Genomic DNA, 21,644 nt, shown 5'->3' with positions numbered 1-21,644 from the left:
CAAAAGAGCCCAGCTGAAGATCTTGTCTGCTTGTTCCCATCCCCGTTGTCTTCATCCCTGATGCCCATTATGCTGATTCAAGTGTGCTAATTTTGCACAAATGGGGCACACAAACACAATCAGCTGAGTGGTGTCCTGCTTCCCTTGCCCTTGTCCATGCTAGCTGCAGCCCCAGACCGTCACATATTGGGGCGAAGATCCAAAGGGAGACTATTCTGCATGTTGGGCTGAATGCACTTGTAAATCTCCCTGCAACGAGGGTTCCTGATTGTTGAGAAGATTCTATGTGCATTCAGCAAATGCATGAAAATGCCCCCTCCTACGACTCCAGACTTATCTGTCCAATGCGCAAAGGCTGAGGATGTGGGGCCAGCATGGAGGGAAGAGGCTAGAGAGGCAAGGGGACCTGTCAGGTGCTAAGAGCAGCATTCAGTTTCTGAATTGAGAAGTGGGCCAGGCCTGCCTGGACGCCTTGCTCTGTGATCTGGAAATCCTCATTTGCCCCTAATCCGAAGGGTGTGATGGGCTGATAGCAGGCTATGAGCCTTTCAGTAGAGCCTTCCCAAGCATTGGGCACTATGATAAGATTCTGCAGCTAGAAGCCCTGGTCATCCCTAGCTCAGATACAACCCTGTTTGAAAGATGAGACAGGTTGCTTGCTTGCTTGCTGTGAATCCAGGCACTCTCTGCATCTCCTATTTGCTATACATGCTAAGCCCCTCAAGATCTTTGCTTTTTTTTAAAAAAAAGTCTAGTTCCCGGGAGCGTGGCTGCAGAAATAAATAAATAAATAAGCCCCCCTCTCCAGCTGAAAAGCATCTACAGAGTGTCCTTGAATGAGCACTGCAGCAGATCTTAAAAGGCGATGATCTGGATGCTTTCCAAAAAGTCTCTCACTTACCTCGGCATCCTTCTTTCCCCCCACCCCCAACACCACTCTAAAACCTTACCAGGCAAATCCATATCATTAATATTTCAGCACCAGCCACTTCGCAGGCATTGGCTACGCTGCAACGTACCTCATCAATAAGAGCTGGCAAGGACGATACAGTCCACCAGGCACTGCTTTTCGTCTAGCAGAGGGATAAGAGCAGGAGGAGGCTCTAGCTAGAGAAAGTGAGCAGGAGAGTGGCACTGCAGAGAGCCAGCAGAGTACCACTCCATCTCCCAAAGCTTTTCTACGGGGAACCTCTCAGCAGGTACCACAAAAGCAGCCCGGTATGGATGTCTTTAAGAAAGGGTTTTCCATTGCGAAAGAGGGTGTGGTGGCGGCCGCCGAAAAGACCAAGCAGGGAGTGACCGAAGCTGCAGAGAAGACCAAAGAAGGGGTGATGTATGTAGGTAAGAGTCTCTTCCTATTACTAAGAGATCTCTTCCTATTAGGAGTGGCTGTTGCTGCAATGCAACGGGGGGGGAGGGGAGAAATCCACATTTGCTGGGTGACCTTGGGGAATGATGCTACCTTTTCCATACCCCAGGGGCAGGTAGTCATATTTCAAAGAGGGTAAAGTGAAGGTGTCCCATAATATGAACTAGTTTTGGAAATACAAAGCACATGGCATGGTGAGAGTGATGCCAACCTCCCCTGGACCTGTGCTTTTAGCAAGGGTTTGAAATGCACTGATGTAAAGGCTGCGGTTTTCTGTATGCACTTCCTTTGGAGTACATCCAGGGAGCAGGACTTATTTCTGGGTACCTCTGCAAAGGATGGAGGGGCAGGCAAGCAAAGCTCCGCTCCAGGAGACAGCTTCACCTGCTACTTCTCTGCTCTAGCAGCAGAGGTAGGAAAACGGGTGGCAAACCTGAGGTAGATCATTTATGATTCAGCATTTAAGTCATTATAGGTCATCCCTTTCATGATGCACCGGTCTTCCCAAAGATTTGGAAGGGGTATGAATGAATGAATTTATTATTTTGGTCACAGACCAGTTCCAGCCCACATACAATATCAAGGAAGTCATAAAACATGATAGGGATACATTTGAATTTGCAATTAGGAAGATTTGCAAGGGTCAAGTGGCTGCCACGGTGGGTGGTGGGTGCTTTGTATATATATTTTTTTAAGTGCTTTTCAGCCTTGCCTTCATTTTTGCATTTAGTTGTGCATCATTTTCCCAGCAAAAGGAGCTGCTCTGATGCATTTGATTGGCTGGCAACAAAGTAGTAGCTTGCGTTATCAATTAAGGGCTGCAGAAGTTCTTGTTCTTTCTAGAAACTCAGTGGAATTTGGCTTCAATTTCCCCTGCAAGGAAGATAGCCAAGTTGCCCTTGAAGCCAGGCACACAGTGGAGAAGCATTTATGAACATGGCCACAGTCTGAGAATAGATGAGGGATTTGTTTTCCTTTTTTGTAGCCTTTTTTTAAAGGCTGCAACCTCATCACTGTGGGAGCAAGCCACGTTGACCTCAGCGGAATTGACTTCTGACTTCTGCATGAGTTTGCACTGTAAGTTCCTTCGATGTTTCCCATTCCACAGGGAGACTGCTGTTTTTACGATGCTCCCTAGAAGGGTGCAAGCTGCTATTCTCTATAATAGAAGCATTAACCCTCCAAAAGCCATGAGCATGTCTGAAAGCTCATAGAAACTGCGACAAACCAGTGTTCTGAAACTCAGCTGCAACCACTCGTAATCCTGTTAGTAGCAGATTTGCCAGGATCTCCAATGGCCAGAGTTGGAAAGGTAGCCAGTAACTTATCAGAGCTGGCTCCTTCCATTTCAAAGCAAAATAGAAAGTAAGTTCACCCAGGTCAAAAGCAAAATGTTAAGGCTGCAACATCCTCCTTAAAGACTTCACAGAACACTTTGAAAAATGACATGAAAGGTTCCTTCCTACCCTCCTCTCAAATTCTCAGTGCTGCTGGTGATTTTACTCTAGGACTGTAGTCCTCAATCACTTCAGTCACATGCGCCCAAGACCCACTTTTTAATATTTGAGGCATCTCCATTCTTCTTCCTTGGGTGTCTACAGGAATTTTTTTCAGCAGGGGAGGGGGGAAATTGAACACCGAAAGAGGGAGCAAGCTAGTTTCTCACACACAAAACAAGAGGAATAGTGTGTGTGCATTTTGCTTTGTATCTCAGGATGTACAAATGCTGGTTTAAAGGAAAGTTGTCAATCAAGATACAGTGGTACCTCGGGTTAAGAACTTAATTCAGTCTGGAGATCTGTTCTTAACCTGAAACTGTACTTAACCTGAAGCACCACTTTAGCTAATGGGGCCTCCTGCTGCCGCTGCATGATTTCTGTTCTCATCCTGAAGCAAAGTTCTTAACCCGAGGTAATATTTCTGGGTTAGCGGAGTCTGTAACCTGAAGTGTATGTAACCTGAAGCGTATGTAACCTGAAACATATGTAACCCAAGGCACCACTGTATTATGGTTCAACTCCCCTCGCTGGACACCCAGGCATCCATCTTCCTTTCTCTGTTTTGGTCCCCTCTCTCGTCTCCCCTCTTCATCCTCTTAGAGCGGAAGTGCCCATTCATCACCTTGGCAAACACATTTGCTTCATTACAGTCATGTGGAATGGGAGGGAGATGATCACATTGTAGGTCAAGAAACAACAGCTGAAAACCAGTGCCCGCTCCGTTCAGCTCTGCAGATTCAGGCTGAAAATTTCACGAGGACGGAAAAGGCTTGCATTCACAGCTTTGCTTCTGAAGTTTGCCTTCTCTGCCCTTCAGATCTGCAATGATCTGGCCTTTAGAGATAGAGATCTGCCACCAGTTCTGAAAGCTGCTCCTGAGTGATGCATTGTTGCGGGTGGAAATGGTCCGTTTTAAATACAAAGAACAGTAATTCGTAACTGAAGCTTTTCAGTACTAAAAAGTGCCAGAGAGGGGCTATTGGAGGAAAAAGACTGAAGAGCTGTGAGAGATGTTGAAGCTGCTTCAGGAAGCTTAAAACAAGATTGTCAGTGGTAGATTATCAAGCATTTTCCAGACCTCTTGGGCACAGTAGGCTGCCTTTTCTGATTACAGGCACTCTATATCCTCCCTGCTCAGCCATGGTAATTGCATCCTTCTGAGCAAAAGCATCACACTTGATCAGTGGTGGTGCATCCTTACTGTGGCTTGGTTTAAATAAGGGCTGGCCCAGGACATTTTGCATCCTAAGATGGAGCAGCAAACCGACACCCACAGACCCACACCCACACACCCCATCAAGATGCATAGTATTCTTCAAAACCAGCCAAGTTATTTTGGCACCTGAGGCAGAAAACCCCACAAGCACCTCCCCCTGGGAGGAAAAGTACAATAACAATGAACAGAATTGCTTAACAATGCGTTGCCCTTTCATGACACCCGTAATCTGCTGCCAGAGGCAGCTGACTCACTCTGTGTAATGGTAGGGCCGGCCTAGACGCATGTGTTAAGATTCCAATTCTGCAATAGCGGCTATCCTTTCAGAACTGCAGTTGTCACCACACTGTTGTCTGCATCGCCTTTCTTGTTAGCTATGTGTCTGGGAAGGGTAACTCCAAAGCATGGCCTTTTCTCAAACCTACAATAATATTTTTATTATTTATAACCCACCCATCCAGCCACTCTGGGCGGCTTCCAACACATATAAAAACATAATAAAACGCCAAACATTTTAAAAACTTCCTAATACAGGGCTGCCTTCAGACGCTGGCAAAAAAGTTTCCTGTATATTTCACAATTTTATACAAGGGGATTTTTAACAGGGGCAGCTCTCCACAGCCTTGTATGACCTAACAAATTTCTTGCTTCTGCACAACTTTTGAAGGTGCACGAAGGAACTCTGGATGCTTCTGGATCTAGCTGACTTCCCAACATGACAAAGATTCATCTGCCTATCCAATGCTTAGTATTTGTTTTTTTTTAATGGCCATGACAAAGCCCTGCATTGAGGCATCTTTTAAGGAAAACAGTACAAGCCTCCTGCTGAGTGTCAGGCTATATATCACTGGCTGTAGGGTTAAGAACATAAGAAGAGCTGGCTGGATCAGGCCAACGGCCCATCTAGTCCAGCATCCTGTTCTCACAGTGGCCCACCGGAGGCCTGTGGGAAGCCAGCAAGCAAGACCTGCGCACAAGAGCCCTCTCCTCACTTGTGATTCCCAGCACCTGGCATTTGAGAGCAACCTGCCTCCGACAATGAAGGTGGACAGTTCAGGGATTCTGGCCACAGACTTTTAAATCTCCCACTAAAGAAGGAAATAAAGAATCTCTGGCTTCTCCTGCCTGGCTCCCCTCATTTGCTGTTATGAGCATAGCGTGGCTGCAAATACAAAAACATAATAAAACATCAAACATTAAAGTAAATGGGAGAAATTGTACCAGTGGCTCCTGTGAACCAAAAATACGGGCTCATGTAGTAGCCAAAGGGTGCAAATACTTTTGCATTAAAAAAAAAAGGTGACTTTAATCTGTGCAGATAACATTTAACTGCATGTTTTAACAGCTGCAAAGCTAGTGCTTTTAAAATATACTGCTTCTTTCTGATTTAATCTCAACTAGCTAAGTCTGACCTTGGAAGTTGCCACATCTATGAAAATTTTAGCACAACATACTTCCATTGAGACACTGAAGAATTGCAAACTGGGAGTGGGGTTTGCAGCCTAACCTGGAGAAGCTCTTTGACCCAATCTGAGGGGAAAGTCCCTCTTTCCCTCGGGATCTCAGCAAACCAGTCCCTTGCCTGGAGATATTCTTGGCCTTGGCATCAAATCATGCCGTTTATTAGCAGCCAGTTTTTTGCTGCACTGAAAGGGATTTCTGGCATATCCCTCAAGATCCCTATTGACTATGCACAAGTAGCAATACTGATGAGTCACTGCAGAGATGGAGAAGAGCAGCGGCTGGTCTTGCAAAGGCTGCTGCTGCTGCAGGAGGACACAGCATCTCTCTGCCTAACTTGCATACTCCGCCCCTAGGGCACACTCGCAAAGTTGTTTTTGCTTCACATGGTTAACACAAATCTGACTGCACTGCAGCTTGAGTTGTGGTGCTGTTTACGAGGCCTTGGCCTTTTTCGTTCTGCCAAGTGGTAAGTGGCTCACCTGATAGGCTCTGCAAGTTGTTAGAGCCTGAGACCAGAGCCTCCCCAGAGTGTCCCTATTTTCCAGGGACAGTCCTGGATTTACAGAAGCCATTCCAGTTTCTGATTTGATCCCAGAATGCCCCGCTTCTCCTTAGGATGTCCCTATTTTCAAAATGTTGGAGGGTATGGTAGGGCGTCTATTTTCATTGAAGAAATGTTGGAGGGCATGGAGTTATCTGACCCTTGAGCCATCTAAAGGCGGCCCTGTATAGGGATTGTTTAATGTTAAACAAACAAACAAACAAAAGAGGAGGAAGAGGAGGAGGAAGAGTATGTCCCTATTTTCATCAGGGAAATATTGGAGAGTATGTGAGGCTCTTAATCTCAGGGTCGTGGGTTTGAGCCCTACATTGGGCAAAAGATTCCTGCATTGCATGGGGTTGGACTAGATGACCCTCATGGTCCCTTCCAACTCTGCAACTTTATGATTATACTATCCAATAGGAGCAATTCAGATAATGTAGCCAGGATATCTCCCCTCAGTGGCATCATGTACTTGTGTTGACATGCTCTGTTCCTTAACCACCAGAGACCAGTCAGTCAAATGATGTTCCTAGCTGGTGAGCAGAAACGGGGAGTTTAAAGCATGGATTAAGAGATGCCTCTCCTGTGGACCATTAAGGCTCTTGAGACCCCGTTATCCTGCCCCTTCTCCACCCATGCTATATTTTAGGACATCTCCATTGCAGAGCAAGGGACTCACAGAGACCAAAACTCATCATAAAAATAGATGGAAGAGCAAAATTTTATGGACAGATTGCACAATGGGGAGTGCTGGGAGCTGAATTTCTGGCCTGGGGCAAATTTGAAGAGAAGGCAGGGCATACAGCCCGAATCTCTGGAAAAGGAGAGCTAGCAAGGACTAAGAAATTCCAGACTGAGAAATAATACAGTGAAGATGAGAGCAGAAATGCTACCACAGGGTCCTTAAAGTTATGTGGGAACAGCCTTCATTCTCCTTCATCAATAGACCCTGGTGTCGACTCATTCTGAGGATCTCTTTGAGGGCTGGCTCCAGGTTTGATCTCTGCCAAGTACCATTCTGTGGGGTAGCCTTCCTGTATCACTGAGATCCTGTGAGCTTATCCGTTTATGGAAGCTGCAATGGGCACCAGGTGGCTTGGGCCTACTATTAAAATTTCCCACAATGCCCCAGAGCAGCGCTATACCAGCAGCATTATGGGAAATCAAAATGGCCGTCAGCTGCCTAAGGTTTTCAGGCCTAGCACACACAAAAATGGCTCCACTCTGCGCATGTGATGTTTTGCATCCCCCCCCCCCAGTTCATTTATGAAAAAAAGAAAGAAGAGAAAGCATGCTTTCTGACAGCCAGCTGTGGCGGGGAATGGGTTGACTTTGTAACCTTATACACCCAAGCTGCAGGCAAAAGTTTAAGCTGCTGGAACAACACCCATTTTGTCTTGGTTGGCAACAGCTGTACTTGGCTGGCAAAGCTTTGCGCTGGCAGGTCGGGTTTCATGCCATGCATAAGGCGAGCGTGAAGCCTGACTCACTGGGTGTGGTCCTTAAAGAACACAGAGCAGACCAGACAAGCTCAGAATAGCAACACCAGAGCTGCCTTCTCCTGGCTTTGGCAGGGACTTTCAACTCGGTAACTGTGTGAGACTCCTCACGCACTGCTGCTGCTAGTCCCTCCCGGATAATCTGAAGGAGATGGTGCCAGTAAGGCCATGTAATGATAATAATAATAATAATTTATTATTTATACCCCCCCCCATCTGGCTGGGCTTCCCCAGCCACTCTGGGCGGCTTCCCAAAAAATATTAAAATACTGTAATACATCAAACATGTGCATAATACCGTTTCCTCTGGCTCTGGTGCATTGTTTCAAAATGAAAGACGCATGGGGCAAGGCATTGCTTGGAGGCCAGATCCGCGGCCCCTGCTGTTGCCTGACCTTGCCTCATGGGTGGACCAGCCCTGCTGGACCCTTTAAAAGGCTACGCACAGCGCTCATTTGGCCGTGGCATTCATCAAGGGTTTAAATTCCTATGGATGGCAGTGGATCGAGGCTGCGGCGTTCATGTGTGGCTGTGCTAACCTTTCGATGCTCTTTAAAACCTTCAAAGAGAATCAAATGATGCACACAGATTCACAATGCCGTTTTCAGTCAACTCACCAGTCAGGCTAGGGCTTGTTATGCTCCTTTGTTATTCCTACAGGCTTAGTTTCCCTTCCAGGCTTACAAAAAAAAAAAAAAAAGCACAGGGGGTGGGGTGAGTGATCTGCTTCTGCTTGAGGGCTGAGCTAGCTTTATCCACGCACCACTCCTTCCCACTTTATTTATTTGTCATTTCCATTTCTAGCCTGCTCTTCATTAAATTAACAATCCCAGAATTAGGTTGAAACGTGGAGGAGAAATCACGGGTGCAGCTTTGTTGTCAACTCAGGGGCACAGTGTGGGGAGGGCTGCTGGGGCAATTGCCCTGGGCGCATTTTTCTGGGGGGGTGCCACTGCTCCCGCCGCCCTCCCTGAGCCAGCCTTTCCCTGCTTTGCGAAGCTGGGATCTGATTAGATCTCAGTTTTGCAAAGTACCTCAGGGAGGGCGGCCTGAGGAGGACGCAACAGCCACATGCCCTTTGACCCCGGCCACACAAGGTGGCGAGGCTGGGATCAAGAGGTACGTGGCTATTGTGCCCTTCTCCATGCCACCCTCCTCAGACCTGAGCCTCCCAAAGCCACTCAGGGAGGCTGGCATAAGCATGCAACAGCTGTCCAGAGGCATCGACGGCTGGGCAGGCATTGTGGGCTTCGTCCGTTCCTCACCTCACTTCTGGCACGCATGCGCAAAGACACATACCCGTCCTGGGCGCAAGGAGAAAAAAATTGCCTGGCCAGCTGATTTTTGGCTTTGCGGTCAACTGGCAGCAAATTCAAATCCCCAGCACTACCTCTTTTTGAAAAAACAACAACAGTATACCTTAAGTTTGAGCTCGGCTATAGCTGACCAATATTTGAAGGGCTACCTTTGCATTTAAATGTGTGGTTGCGGTGGGAGGAAATCACACTATGCTTGTGTTAACACAACCAAGCAAATCAGTCATGGAAGATTTCATACCACTCTGTGGATAGTATTCATACTCCCCTCCATTATTATTATTATTTTAAAAACTAACACTATACCACTTTCATACAGTCCAAAGACTCCTTTTATTTAATAGGTGGATAAACTTGAAAGTCCACGCGACACAGACACACAGCAACCCTCTCCCACAAATACCTGTTTTAAAGTTTTACTGGCCTCTACCTATCAAATCCAGGGATATTTGGGATTCTGGCAAAACAGGTCACTTGAAAATCTTAAAACATAATTATAAAACAACAACAAAGATTTGAGGATCAGTTTCAAATGAGCTGTTTGAGGCACACTTCCAGTAGTTGTTTGTTTGCTAAAAAAAACCAACAACCTTGTTCATGCTACATCAGACCTAGTTTGTTACAATACATGCTGATATGCAACATGATATGCAGAATTCTTTGACAGCAACTGATCTGTGATCGTAATCATAATCAAGATTGATTGATTGATTGAATCCCCTAGTGTGAACTAGAGGTGGGTGAATCTGTCCATTTCAGTTTCTCTCTTTTTCACATTTTTCCATTTTTAAGTTCAGTTCTCCACATTTCTGTGATTTTTTTAAAAAGCCCTTACGAAAATTCACCAGTATTTGAATGTGAATTTCCCCTAATATGCTGTTTTGCCTAATACACACATTTTAACAAAGCAATTTTCCCTAAATTAGTGTGTTTTTGTATCTTATCTTCACTAATATAGATGCATTTTTATGGATGCTTTTACCTCAGCATGTGCATGTATGTCAACATTATTTGGCTTATGTGCACTGCAAAATTCAGAATAACTGTGCATTTTGATGGATGGCTGTGTTTCAGTTCTTGTATTATTTCAGAAGGTGCAAAGTAAGTTTGCCCCAAAATGCAAACTGAACCAAGCTTCTCCACTTTCCCTAGTGTGGATGCAGCCTTAGCTGATTTAGGAGGTACCAACCTCTTATGCAAAACTACCCGAAGTCAAGTCCAAAGAACAAAATGTCCAGCTTAGGGGAAGAAGTGGGTGGAGGTGGGTTTGTTGTGCAAGTGGGCCAAATCCATTTTAATTGTGCAACCGCAATTTTCTGGTATGCGATCGAATCCTCCCTGCAAAATAGCAACTGTCTAGAAACGCCGCCCCCCAAAAAAACCTTTCTCCTCTCTATTCCCACCTCCCCACACGGGAAAAAAAGATGCCCTCTAAAAGGCTTTTGTGTTGTACATTTGTACGGGCTCTCGCCATGCCACTTATCTGAAGTGCCTTATTGTCTTGGATTCAGGAATCTCTGATCCTTTTGTGTGGGGATGAATGACTCATCTGCACTTTGCCTAAGTATGCCTTTGCTGTACATACTGTCATGCTACCGTGAATGTCAATTGAAGGCGCTCCCCCCCCCCCCGTTTGTCTTTTTACAAAAAGAAAAGCACAAGGATCCATTAAAACAAGCCTGAAAATACCTTTTCCTCCATTTTGCAGGGACCAAAACCAAAGAGGGCGTAGTGCAGAGTGTCACTTCAGGTAAGATCATTGCAAATTTCCACGTTATGTATTGAATTAGTAGCTTCCATTTTATGCCTTCAGCTCACTTCCACAAGTGGAGTTTTTTTCTTATACCTGTGACTACACTTACACTCTTTGACTACACTTGTTCCCAACAGAATGGCTCAATTGGTTAGAGCGTGGTGCTGGCAATGGCAAGGTTGCAGGTTCGATCCCCATAAGGGACAGCTGCATATTCCTGCATTGCAGGGGGTTGGACTAGATGATCCTCAGGGTCCCTTCAAACTCTATGATTCTATGAGATTCTGTGAGAGCTGACAGAAAACATTGCCACTTTCGGAGCAAGCCACTATTTTGAAAAAAGGCAGCACCAACAACCATATCAACAAGCCACTTACTTTTGCTTCAGTAGCAGTGGCAAGACTTTTACCAAAAGTTTATAATTAGGTCTCCCCCCACCAAAAAAGAGAGAATGGTTTGCACTGTAGCTCATCAGATCTGCCTATTTCTATTTTATGTTTAGTTGCTGAGAAGACCAAAGAACAAGCCAACCTGGTGGGGGAATCTGTAGTGGCCAGTGTCAACACTGTGGCAAAGCAGACTGTAGAAGGAGCAGAGACCATTGTCACCACCACTGGGGTTGTACAAAAGGTAGGCCAGAACTTAAGCATCACAAACACATGTTCCCCATACTGGGCTTGCCAGGTAAAGCCCATGGTGGGGTATTTGTAGGGGAAAGTAAGCAGGCCGGATGGATTAATAACTCCTCACCCCTGACAACCTTGCCTCTCATCCTCCAGTCATCTGAGAAATAAACCTGGTGAACTCCAAATACTTCACACAACATCTACCATTGTCCCTGACCACTGGTCAGTCTGGGTGGAGCTGATGGGAGTTGTAGTCAAAAACCAGATTGAGGAAGGTTGGTATTGATGGTTAGCACTCTGGGAAATGTCCTTGGGCTGTGTACATTATAGCTTTAAAGCATATTCTTCCTCTCAAGGAATTCTGGGCACTGTAGTTTATCCTTCACAGAGTTACAATTCCTGGCAACCCTTAACAAACTACAGTACCCAGAATTCTTTGAGGGAGAAAAACTCTTTCAGATGTGCTTTGAAGGTTTAGTATGTAAGCAGCTTTAGATGACATGGGGGGAAAGAGCAGGTGTTCTCAGTCCCTATATGCATCTTCTTGGGGGGGGGCAGGATAGCACCATCATTGTCCAGAGTTCTTACACACTCCTCTTACAGAGTCTTCATTTTCTGCCTAGCATCTTGACAAACAGAGAAGATGTTTGTGCTTCAGGGAAAACACAAAGCCTTTCTTTCCTGCAATGGCATGTGTGAATTTCAGTGCCAAACAACCTCCGTTTAACCGTTCTCGTCTTGGAACGGGGACCAACTTTTCCATTCAGATGATGCAGCACAAAGCTTGCTTGCTGCAATGCAGGCACCGACCACGCGTTCACTAACCAATGCTTGCTCAATTTGTGAGTGAGTCGCAGACGCTGGACCAATTAGGCAGACAGCAGGTGCTTGGCCTTGTTTTGCTGCATCGCCTCAGTTCCATTACAGTTTTATTAAGGCTCAAGCCAAAGACCAGAACACGCCAAAAAATAAGTGATAAAATCACAACACACACGGCGATAACACATATATATCCTAAAATACAATTTAAGAACAATTGATTCAGTAGATTTTCTGTGACATAGCCCTGAAACAAAACCGGCTGGAGTTTTTCCTTGTAGAGTATAGAAAGCTATGGATTGCATTTAAAAGTCACATGGTGCAGGCAGTGGCAGACAGAGCAAAGACAACTACCGTATTTTTCGCTCTATAACACGCACCAGACCATAACACGCACGTAGTTTTTAGAGGAGGAAAGCAAGAAAAAAATATTCGAAACGAAATAGTGGATATATGATTTTTGTGGTTCATGCTGTGGCCACAGACATGTGATCTGACAGTGAGTTTGGAGTAGCCCAATGCAAAAATCCTGAGGATCCATGTGGATCTATGCTTTGTAACCACGGAGGAGGAAAGGAAGGGGAACCATGGATCCTCTGCTCACGACTGCAGCAGATCCCCCTGCCACCCGCAGGCATTCGCTCCATAACACGCACAGACATTTCCCCTTACTTTCTAGGAGGAAAAAAGTGAGTGTTATGGTGCAAAAAATACGGTATCTTATCTTACTGTCTGTGTAAAGATAGCAACATCAGAGGCAAAGGAACATATTCTCACCATCTTCAGAAATGCCACTCTTCAGTGGATTAAAAATGTGTGTGTATTGTGGCTGCCCCCATCCTCTGCCACTTCTGGAAGTTCCACTGTGGGCATGAGCTCAGGTAATAGTGTGTGTGGCCAATTTTTGAGACACAAGTTTTCCACCCAACCAGATTTGCACAAAACAGTGGGTTAATATTTAAAAATTACACATGTGGCCTCGCCAAGTCTCAGAAAACTGAGGTACATCGTGGGCATGCATTCAGGTATCCTTTTTACCTGTGGATGTGGCCAATTTTGTATTTTATTTTTGAGATACAACTGAAGTGCTGGCTGCCACTTGGATGAGGACAGCATGAAAAGCATGCTGACACAGGATGCAGCAAATCCACTTTCGGCAGCCACACTTCTACAGACCTAAGCTTTTGGTATGTGCCTGAATCCCTCTTGCAAAATAGTGACAGTCTGCAGGCAGCCAGTGCGAAATATTGGGAGGGCATGTGAAGATAAAGGAATGATGGAAAGGCTCCTGTTTGATACAACCATAAGCGCTGCCCTGTGAAGTTATAAGAGAAGAGAGGAGAGAGAGAGGAATTAAATGAAATATATATTATGCAAGCTGACACTCCTTCATCCTGGAAGTGTGTCGGATGCTACTGTTCCAGTTCAGAGAAAGAGAAAATCTCAAGAGGCTTGTTCCTGCCTGGTTAAAAATAGATTGGTGAGTCAGAGAAGTAAAATCATGGTGTGCGGAATGCGGCCTGAGAAATAAACAAGAAGATTCTCAAGCACGTCACTCCTCATTAGATACGAGCTGAGCATGCTGGGCAATCGCAGGCATCTGATTAATTAGTTATATGTTAATTTGATTTTTAAGCCGTTCTCCATGAACCCTGTTCCCAAGGGTGGTTTACCATACCAAAGGTTGATGAACTGAAACCACAAAATGCCCCAACTTGTGTAAAACGTATTTGAAAAAAATCAAGAACCGTACATGGACATCGGCTAATTTCACTAGCCTTATTGAATCAAAGGCCTGGATGGAGGAGAGAGGTTCAAAAGCCTGATGGAAATCGTGTCAGCATCACATCCAAAGAAGGGGGTTCCATAGAAGAGGGGCCACTACAGAGGAGGCTCTAACTTGTGTCATTGCATTATGGGTTTCACCCAGTAACAGGACATTTTAAACACACACTTGTCCTGTTCCCATATAAAGAAGGGTGGGTGGATGTGTGACAGAGAGAGAGAGAGAGAGAGAGAGAGAGAGAGAGAGAGAGAGAGAGAGAGAGAGAGAGATTTCCCCAAAAGGAGCATGTAAGAGAAGAGTGTAAAACCTTTCCTTACCTTGCTGTGCTCCATAGATTTAAGCAATTCCCTCTCTTCCCAGCTCACTAGTACTATCTGGGGAAAACAGCTTAAAAGCACATTAAGGAGACATAGGATGGGTTTTGCTCCTCTTCTTCCACCAGCACATGCTCCTTCTTTTCAAATGCATTTCAAACCCCCTTGGCTTTACAGAGGAATGAATGCTTAAAATACGCAACGTACCCAGCTTAGCCCTGTCAGAGAGTGACATTTCTTACTGATCCTCAGCCTCAGTGTCCTCAGTCTAGTCCTCACCAGCCTTCAAATTTGTGTTCAGATTCAAATTTGAAATTCCAAATGAGGCAATTTATCAGTGTGCATGTTTCATTTCTGAACCTGAATATTTCAGGTTCTATCATCATCTATCTATATCTATCTATCTATCTATCTATCTATCTATCTATCTATCTAGTTCTTTACTTGAATACATATTATCACCACCACAAACCATACATTTCAAAAATTCAACAGCAAACATACAAGGTCCAGTTAGAGGGAAATTATGTATGCAGTACACAATTGTAGACAACCGCCAGAAAAAGCACAGAATGGGATACTGGGACTCAGCTTCTCGATAAACCCCCGTTTTAATTTTGAAAACTAAAGTTCCATTGCAGGAATGGGAAAGCTGTGTCCCTCCAGATGGAACGCCAGTTGCCATGAGCCCCAGCCAGCAGGACCAGTGGACAAGGTTGATGGGAATTGTAGGCCAGCGACATTTGGAGGGCCACAAATTCCCCATCCCTGATTCATAGGCTTCATAGTATTTGAGCAATCAATCAATATATTGCCCTTCACCCAAACATCACAGGGTGGGGGGGTTACAACATAAAGGAACAAAATGCATATAATAATAATAATAATAATAATAATAATAATAATAATAATAATAAACAACGCCACACATCTCACACACATTTAAAAGGCCATAGAATTGACCAGAATGTGTGGCACGTCTCAGGAGCCAAAGAGGAATGTCAGTGCAATTGCGAGTGGTTCTATTGACCCTCCCTGTGGTGTGTTAGTCTGCCTGTGTCTCAGATCTACCTATGTATATATAGATGTATAGGAGCTGCAACAGAACAGGACGAGGAGGAAGTGCTAGGAAGGAGCAGTAGGGGAGGAAGGAGGAAGCAGGCACAATAGCCAAACTTCCCCCTCGTGGCTCAGCGACTGGCGATGACCTACTCTCAGAACAATAAATATACTGACCTACTGGCTTGAGGAAGGGGAAAACACCATGGGGACAGTGACCATTATTTATAGGGGCTGTGAGAACTAGATGGAACTAATCTAGCATTGTAACATAGGCTCTAGCAGCCGTGATGGTAAAGTTTCTGTTTAGCAAAGACAGTGGTACCTCGGGTTAAGTACTTAATTCGTTCCAGAGGTCCGTTCTTAACCTGAAACTGTTCTTAACCTGAAGCACCACTTTAGCTAATGGGGCCTCCTGCTGCCGCCACACCGCCGGAGCCTGATTTCTGTTCTCATCCTGAAGCAAAGTTCTTAACCTGAAGCACTATTTCTGAGTTAGCAGAGTGTGTAACCTGAAGCGTATGCAACCTGAGGTACCACTGTATCCATTCCCCTGCCCCTAACACTCCACTCGAGCGCCACCAGAAACCTTCTAGAACAGTCCAGACCCCTGTAGTTATTATGTCATCTCTCTGACCAAGCTGAACAGAGCATCTGTTCTTGCCGGACACCAAAGTGCCCCTTCACCTGAGGTAAAACAATGAATATGCATCCAACCGGGAAGAGGAAATGGGTATGTGAGCCCAGCCAGCCAGGTCTGCTGCTGCCCGGGGGTCTGGTCATGGGGAGCTGGTTCAATGCCTTCCATTGCCAGCCTGATTTTCCTTTGAGGTTGCCAGCTCCCCCCTGCTCTCCCCCCCCCACCGCCATAATGGACTGGCTTGCTCTTGAACATTGAACAGCTTGGCATTCAGAAATCAGCAGGTGACACCGTGGGGAGGTAAACACAATTTGCCTGGCTGATGTCTGCACAGCAAGCTGGTGGAAGCTGGTTGGAAAGCTGCCAGATTTCATTTTTGTCGCAAGAACGTTGCATAACCTTGAAAGGGATTCAGCAATAACCCTGCTAAGGAGAGGCAGTGAGGCCAAGTGGACAGAGATCTTTTGAGATCTGGATCCAGAGAAGTCTCACTTCAGCCTTTTTTCCCTGATGATAAAAAAAACAACTCTGCAATAGTTCCGCAATATGCTTATGCAGTATGTTCCTACTTTCCAGGGATGGTCTCGGGTTTACAGAAGCCGTTCCGGTTTCTGATTTGATCCCGGAAAGTTCTGCTTTTCCTTAGGATGTCCTTATCTTCACCGGATAAATGTTGGAGGGTATAGAGTTATGTAGGGGACGCTGGTGGCCTGTGGGTTAAACCACAGAGCCTAGGAAGGTCTGCGGTTCGAATCCCCGCGATGGGGTGAGCTCCTGTTGCTCGGTCTCGGCTCCTGCCAACCTAGCAGTTCGAAAGCACGTCAAAGTTCAAGTAGATAAATAGGTACCGCTCCGGCGGGAAGGTAAACGGCGTTTCTGTGCGCTGCTCTGGTTCGCCAGAAGCGGCTTAATCATGCTGGCCACATGACCTGGAAGCTGTACACCGGCCAATAAAGCGAGATGAGCGCTGCAACCCCAGAGTCGGCCACGACTGGACCTAATGGTCAGGGGTCCCTTTACCTTTATAGAGTTATGCGACCCACCAAGCCAATGAAATAAGTAACTATACAACCTTTAGAAGACATCTGAAGGCAGCCCTGTATAGGGAAGGTTTTTTTTTTAATGTTTAATGTTTTATTGTGTTTTTATATATGTTGGAAGCTACCCAGAGTGGCTGGGGCAACCCAGTCAGATGGATGAGGTATAAATTATCATTATTATGGATTATTATGTCCCTATATTCACCGGAGAAATGTTGGAGGGTCTGCTTGTGCCCTCCTAATGCTCTGCCTTGTGGTTTACGTCCCACAGGAGGACTTAGAGCACCCAGTGGAATTTGAAGAGCCGGCTGCTGCCACTGCTGAAGATGACGCCCCAGTGGAAGCCACAGAAATCAGTGCAGAGGTAAAGCACAGCCACAGCCCAGCTAACCCCAGAATCCTTGGCTGGTCTGGGTTTTTTCTCGCCATCTATTGCTCTTTCCTTACTTTCTCTGTGCTGAGCTGGTTTCCATTTCTTTTCTGCATACAGGTGATTTCAGATCTTTTCTCTGCTGATCATAATGCCAAAAATACTCCCCTTTTGTTTGTCTTTCCAGCTACAAGCCCATTCCTGGCCTGTCTGGCTGGAAGCAGACAGTCGTCGTCAAAATAAAATAAAATAAAAATAATACCCTGCCCAATAGTTGGAAGTGGGTCAGATTTTCTCCCCATTGCATACATGCACATTTACTTTGTCCCAGGCTGTGTACACATCATACTTTGAAAACATACCCCCCCCAAAATCCTGGGAACTGTAGTTTACTCCTCCCACTGCAACCATTCCCAGCATTCTTATCAAACTACAGTTCCCAGGATCCTTTGCGGGAAACTCACGTGCTTTAAATGTATGGTGTGTATGCAGCTCCAGTGCTGCATCTCGGCAAATGGGTTTTACAGATTTCTCAAATGATGCAAAACCCTAGATAACTTTTCTATCAAATTTAAGAGTAGAACAGTGTACGTAGCGCAAACTGCCTGCAGCTCGGGGTGGGGTAAAAAAAACACGACTATCTGTTTCCAGTCTTTGCTTACTAACCTCAAACTACTTACTGGGATGATTCTAGAATAAGTAGTTTATAGCTTAAGATGGACTTTGATGGAGCATTTTTCTGGACCAAGTGACCCCTTGATAATGCACTGGGCGTATTTGTTTGTGCATATATTAAATCTTAGCATATATCGACTTTTTTCACAATTTCATTTTTTTAAACCATTTTTAAAAATTAAGTTTCAAGTGCAACTCTTTTTCGAACAACAATCACACACAATATCAATCATTTATCCATGAGCAGGTAAGAAACTCCAGCTATAATTCCTAACTCCATTCCAAACCTATATGAATATACCAAAGCTATCACTTTAACAAAAAAGGGTGTTTGAAGAAATACTTTGCACGGAAGGAAAATTTATAATTCAGGTTCATTATAGCCTATAAAATTAACTGTGCCACATTCTGGTGAACCTAAGTTCCAGGACAACACAACCTAGAGAGTTAGCCGGAGGGAAAATAGCTAGCTCATAGGATCCTTAGTACAAGCCAAGAACTTTAGCTGATGCAAGGCTCAGAAGGTACCTTCAGCACACTTTGGGGAATGGTATATCTCAGGAGCAGTTAGTGTGGTGCCCTTTGGATTTGTGGGACTCCATTTCCCATCGATCCCAGTCATCATGGCTGATGGCCAGAGACGATGGGAGTTGGAGTCCAACAATATCTGAACTGCCAGCTTTCCCCCTTCCAGGAATGAATAAAACAAATGAACTCAGGTATCTGGGGTGCTTACTGCACCTTGTCCCCATTGTTTTGCCACACCATTTCTTGATCAGGCAGTGCCACCTCATTTCTCATGTGCCACCAATTAAGGTGGCTTTTTGGGTGGGTCTGTGTCCTTCTTCCCAAGAGCTTTCTTGGTGATAGCACACCAAGTCCTCATGTTAGTCCTCAGCTGGGGACCCCGCCGATGGTGCCATGGTGTCCTTCCAGGTTGGAGAGACAGATGAAGGTGATTTCCATTTGACACCCCAACCCCATTTGACAGTGGAGAATCCCATAAATACAAAAAGGAAAGAAGAGAAATAAACCAGGAATGTGGGTAGGTGCCTTGTCTGCCAGCCAATCATCAGAGGAGATTCCAGCAGCTGCCCTCCACTCACTGCTATAGTTCAGAGCATGAGACAACCAGCTGCTGCAGAGCAGGGACTAGCTGCTGGTGGCGGTGCAGAACCAGTCTACATGTACAGAACCCTCAAACAGAGTTAATTTGCAACTTGAATTGTTTACAAGGGAATTGCATCCTCTGAATGGTTGCTGAATGGCTCTGTGATTCTTCACTGATCATTCATTTAGATACACATTCTGCCTAAGCAGGAGCCTCCAAATTCAACGGCCGATTTCCAGAGAAAGAAAGTTATACGACGCTGTGGAACAGGCTTACTCTGACCCACCCACTGTTGGCCCTGACTCCCGACTGACGCATCCCGTGAGTCAACATCAGGGCAGGCCTAAGACATTCTGCTGCCTGAGGCAAAGGACAACATGCCCTTCCCCCGACCCCACCCGCTCCATTTACAAAAACCTGACAGGAATGGCATTTGAAGCATCCTTCAATACTGGCAATAGAAACCATGGTTGGTAATACGCCGCCCTGTGCAAGGCCAACATTTGACTTCCTCCCCCAGCTGTGTTGGCTCTGGCTTAAGCCAGGCTTTGGGAAGGAAGTGTGAGGCTCTAACAGGGTCTAGAGGCCTCCTTCATCCTTCTCAAAGTCTGGTAAGTGCTTGCCCGGCTTTGGGAAGGAGGCAGAAGGATTCTAGGACCCTGTCGGAGCTCTCACAACTCCTTCCTGCAGCCAGGCAAGTACTTACCAGACTTTGAGAAGCTGACCTCCTCGGCTGTGCAGCCATTCTGCTCGCACTGCCCTAAATCCACCTCTGTAGGATAGAATGATCTAGCACAGGGGTTGGCAAAGTTTACCTCACCTGGGCTGGTTCACTCCAGCGGAGATCACTCTGTGGGCCGGATCGGGCGTGCATCTGCGCAGACGAAATTTCTGGCACCGTGGAAGCAAGTCCCTGCGCTGCGCTGCACTGCGTCGGTTTAGCGCAGCGCACTGGGACTTGCTAAGCAGGTGGCTCGGTTTGGGGACTGGTTAAATGACCCCCTGGGCCACTTGTGGCCCAAGGGCCTTAGGTTCCCAACCCCTGCTCTAGCACACCTGGGGGCAGCAAGCTAGTGTAAGGGGTACAGGACAAGCTGTGTGATGCACCCAGCCCTGTCCTCATACAAGGCGGATTGCCTAGGAGTTCAGGAGGAACAGCATCTGTTGTCTGAGGCAATTGCTCAATGGAAGAGCCAAGCTACCCTAGAGGAAATGTATCTAGGATGTCCGCATTCAGCAAATTTCAGGCACACACGGTAACATATAAATATATATACACACACACACATGCACCTCCAGATTTCTCAGGGTCATTCCAAATTTTCATTTTTCTGCATAACAAATATATTCTTTCTCATTGATGCAAAGGGTGAAATATCTCTTTTCTGACATTGGCAGTTTTGCTGAGGAGGGTGTCTACTCAGCACACTTTATTGTTTGTTGATTCCTATGGTGCCACTAAAATAACCACTTACACTGATCATAAATTTCAACATGTATGTTGCCTGGCAGAGTGGGGAACCCCTCCTACGGTCTACTTACTCATTGCATTTGATGACAGCTCATTCAGAGGCATGTTTACTGCTCCTTTTCAAAACTTTCTGCATGTGTCTAGAGATCTTGCTTTCCCCTCTGGCTTCGGAGTCGACTTGGATTTTGGTGGGGGGCAAATTAACCTGTTTTCTTGTTTCTCTTCTTCCCAGGGCGAAAATGAAGGAAATTAACCCTCCTAGTGTGAAAAGTGGGAATCCCAGGAGTAAATGCAGAAATGTTAGCTGCCACCAGAGCAGGGAAATCACTCATCCCCTAGGCTAACTTCATTCAGCACTACAGTCTTTCACTTGCCTCATACCGACATATCATAGATGTCTAGCAGACTCTTGACCATCTGTTTTAGGGAAACTGTGTGCAGCAGAGCTCTGTCTGTCCCCGTCCCCCCCCCCCCATCTCCTTTGTGGCTTCCTTCCTTCCCCATCTTCAAAGCCTTCTGAGCGTGTGGTTTGGTAGCCGTGATATAGCACAGTTGTGGTTGGAATTGCTGGTTAATGTCTTCTGCCCATTAGCATCAGCACTTGAGATCCCTAAAAATGGTGGACTTTTTTTTTAAAAGAAAAAAAAGAGAGACAAAATAAAACAACTTGTTTCAACTAAGTCTTTGTTTGCGCCTTCTCAGTTTATTCATCATTCTGACTGTGAGTCTTGTTGGCTATAATAGTTAATAAGAGGCATACCACACCAGCATTAAAAAATTAGAGAGATGGGGGGAAATGAGTGAGTGGTTGGTTTATATTAGCATCTGATCGAAGAGGACACATTCATCACAGTCTAATCTTGTGCCATCAGAGCCGATCCCTTTTCATTAATATCTACGAACACTTTAAACTCTTGAATATGACCAAATCTATATCAGTGTGCCTTCCTCCTAATCACATCTCAGATTTGCTTAAATTTGCAGCTGTAAGACAAGTGTCTGGTGCATATAAATGTAATAATTATGCTGAGCTTGCCAAGCAACTAACAACTGTCTGAGTTTGAGGCCCCCTT

The 21,644-nt window shown here is 45.6% G+C and overlaps 1 protein-coding gene across 1 annotated transcript; it reads left to right on the top strand.

Annotated features, from left to right (window-relative positions):
* The first annotated feature begins 985 nt into the window (after positions 1–985).
* On the top strand, positions 986–21,251 carry SNCG (synuclein gamma). Its single transcript, XM_053388268.1, has 5 exons — positions 986–1,341; positions 10,616–10,657; positions 11,163–11,290; positions 17,216–17,308; positions 20,804–21,251. The coding sequence occupies exons 1-5, from the start codon at positions 1,221–1,223 to the stop codon at positions 20,822–20,824; spliced, it is 405 nt and encodes a 134-aa protein (XP_053244243.1). The 5' UTR covers positions 986–1,220; the 3' UTR covers positions 20,825–21,251.
* The last annotated feature ends 393 nt before the right edge of the window (positions 21,252–21,644 follow it).

Source organism: Podarcis raffonei, chromosome 5 (genome assembly GCF_027172205.1).
Source record: "Podarcis raffonei isolate rPodRaf1 chromosome 5, rPodRaf1.pri, whole genome shotgun sequence".
NCBI classification, from domain to species: Eukaryota; Metazoa; Chordata; class Lepidosauria; order Squamata; family Lacertidae; genus Podarcis; species Podarcis raffonei.
The sequence above is the reverse complement of the archived record's forward strand: the minus strand, read 5'-3'. Positions and strand labels throughout refer to the sequence as shown.

Excerpts from the sequence above, each read along its gene's own strand:
- SNCG (XM_053388268.1), top strand. The coding sequence starts at position 1,221 with ATGGATGTCTTTAAGAAAGGGTTTTCCATTGCGAAAGAGGGTGTGGTG. Across the intron at positions 11,291-17,215 it reads CCACTGGGGTTGTACAAAAG|GAGGACTTAGAGCACCCAGT; the intron begins GTAGGCCAGAAC and ends TACGTCCCACAG. Across the intron at positions 17,309-20,803 it reads CCACAGAAATCAGTGCAGAG|GGCGAAAATGAAGGAAATTA; the intron begins GTAAAGCACAGC and ends TCTTCTTCCCAG.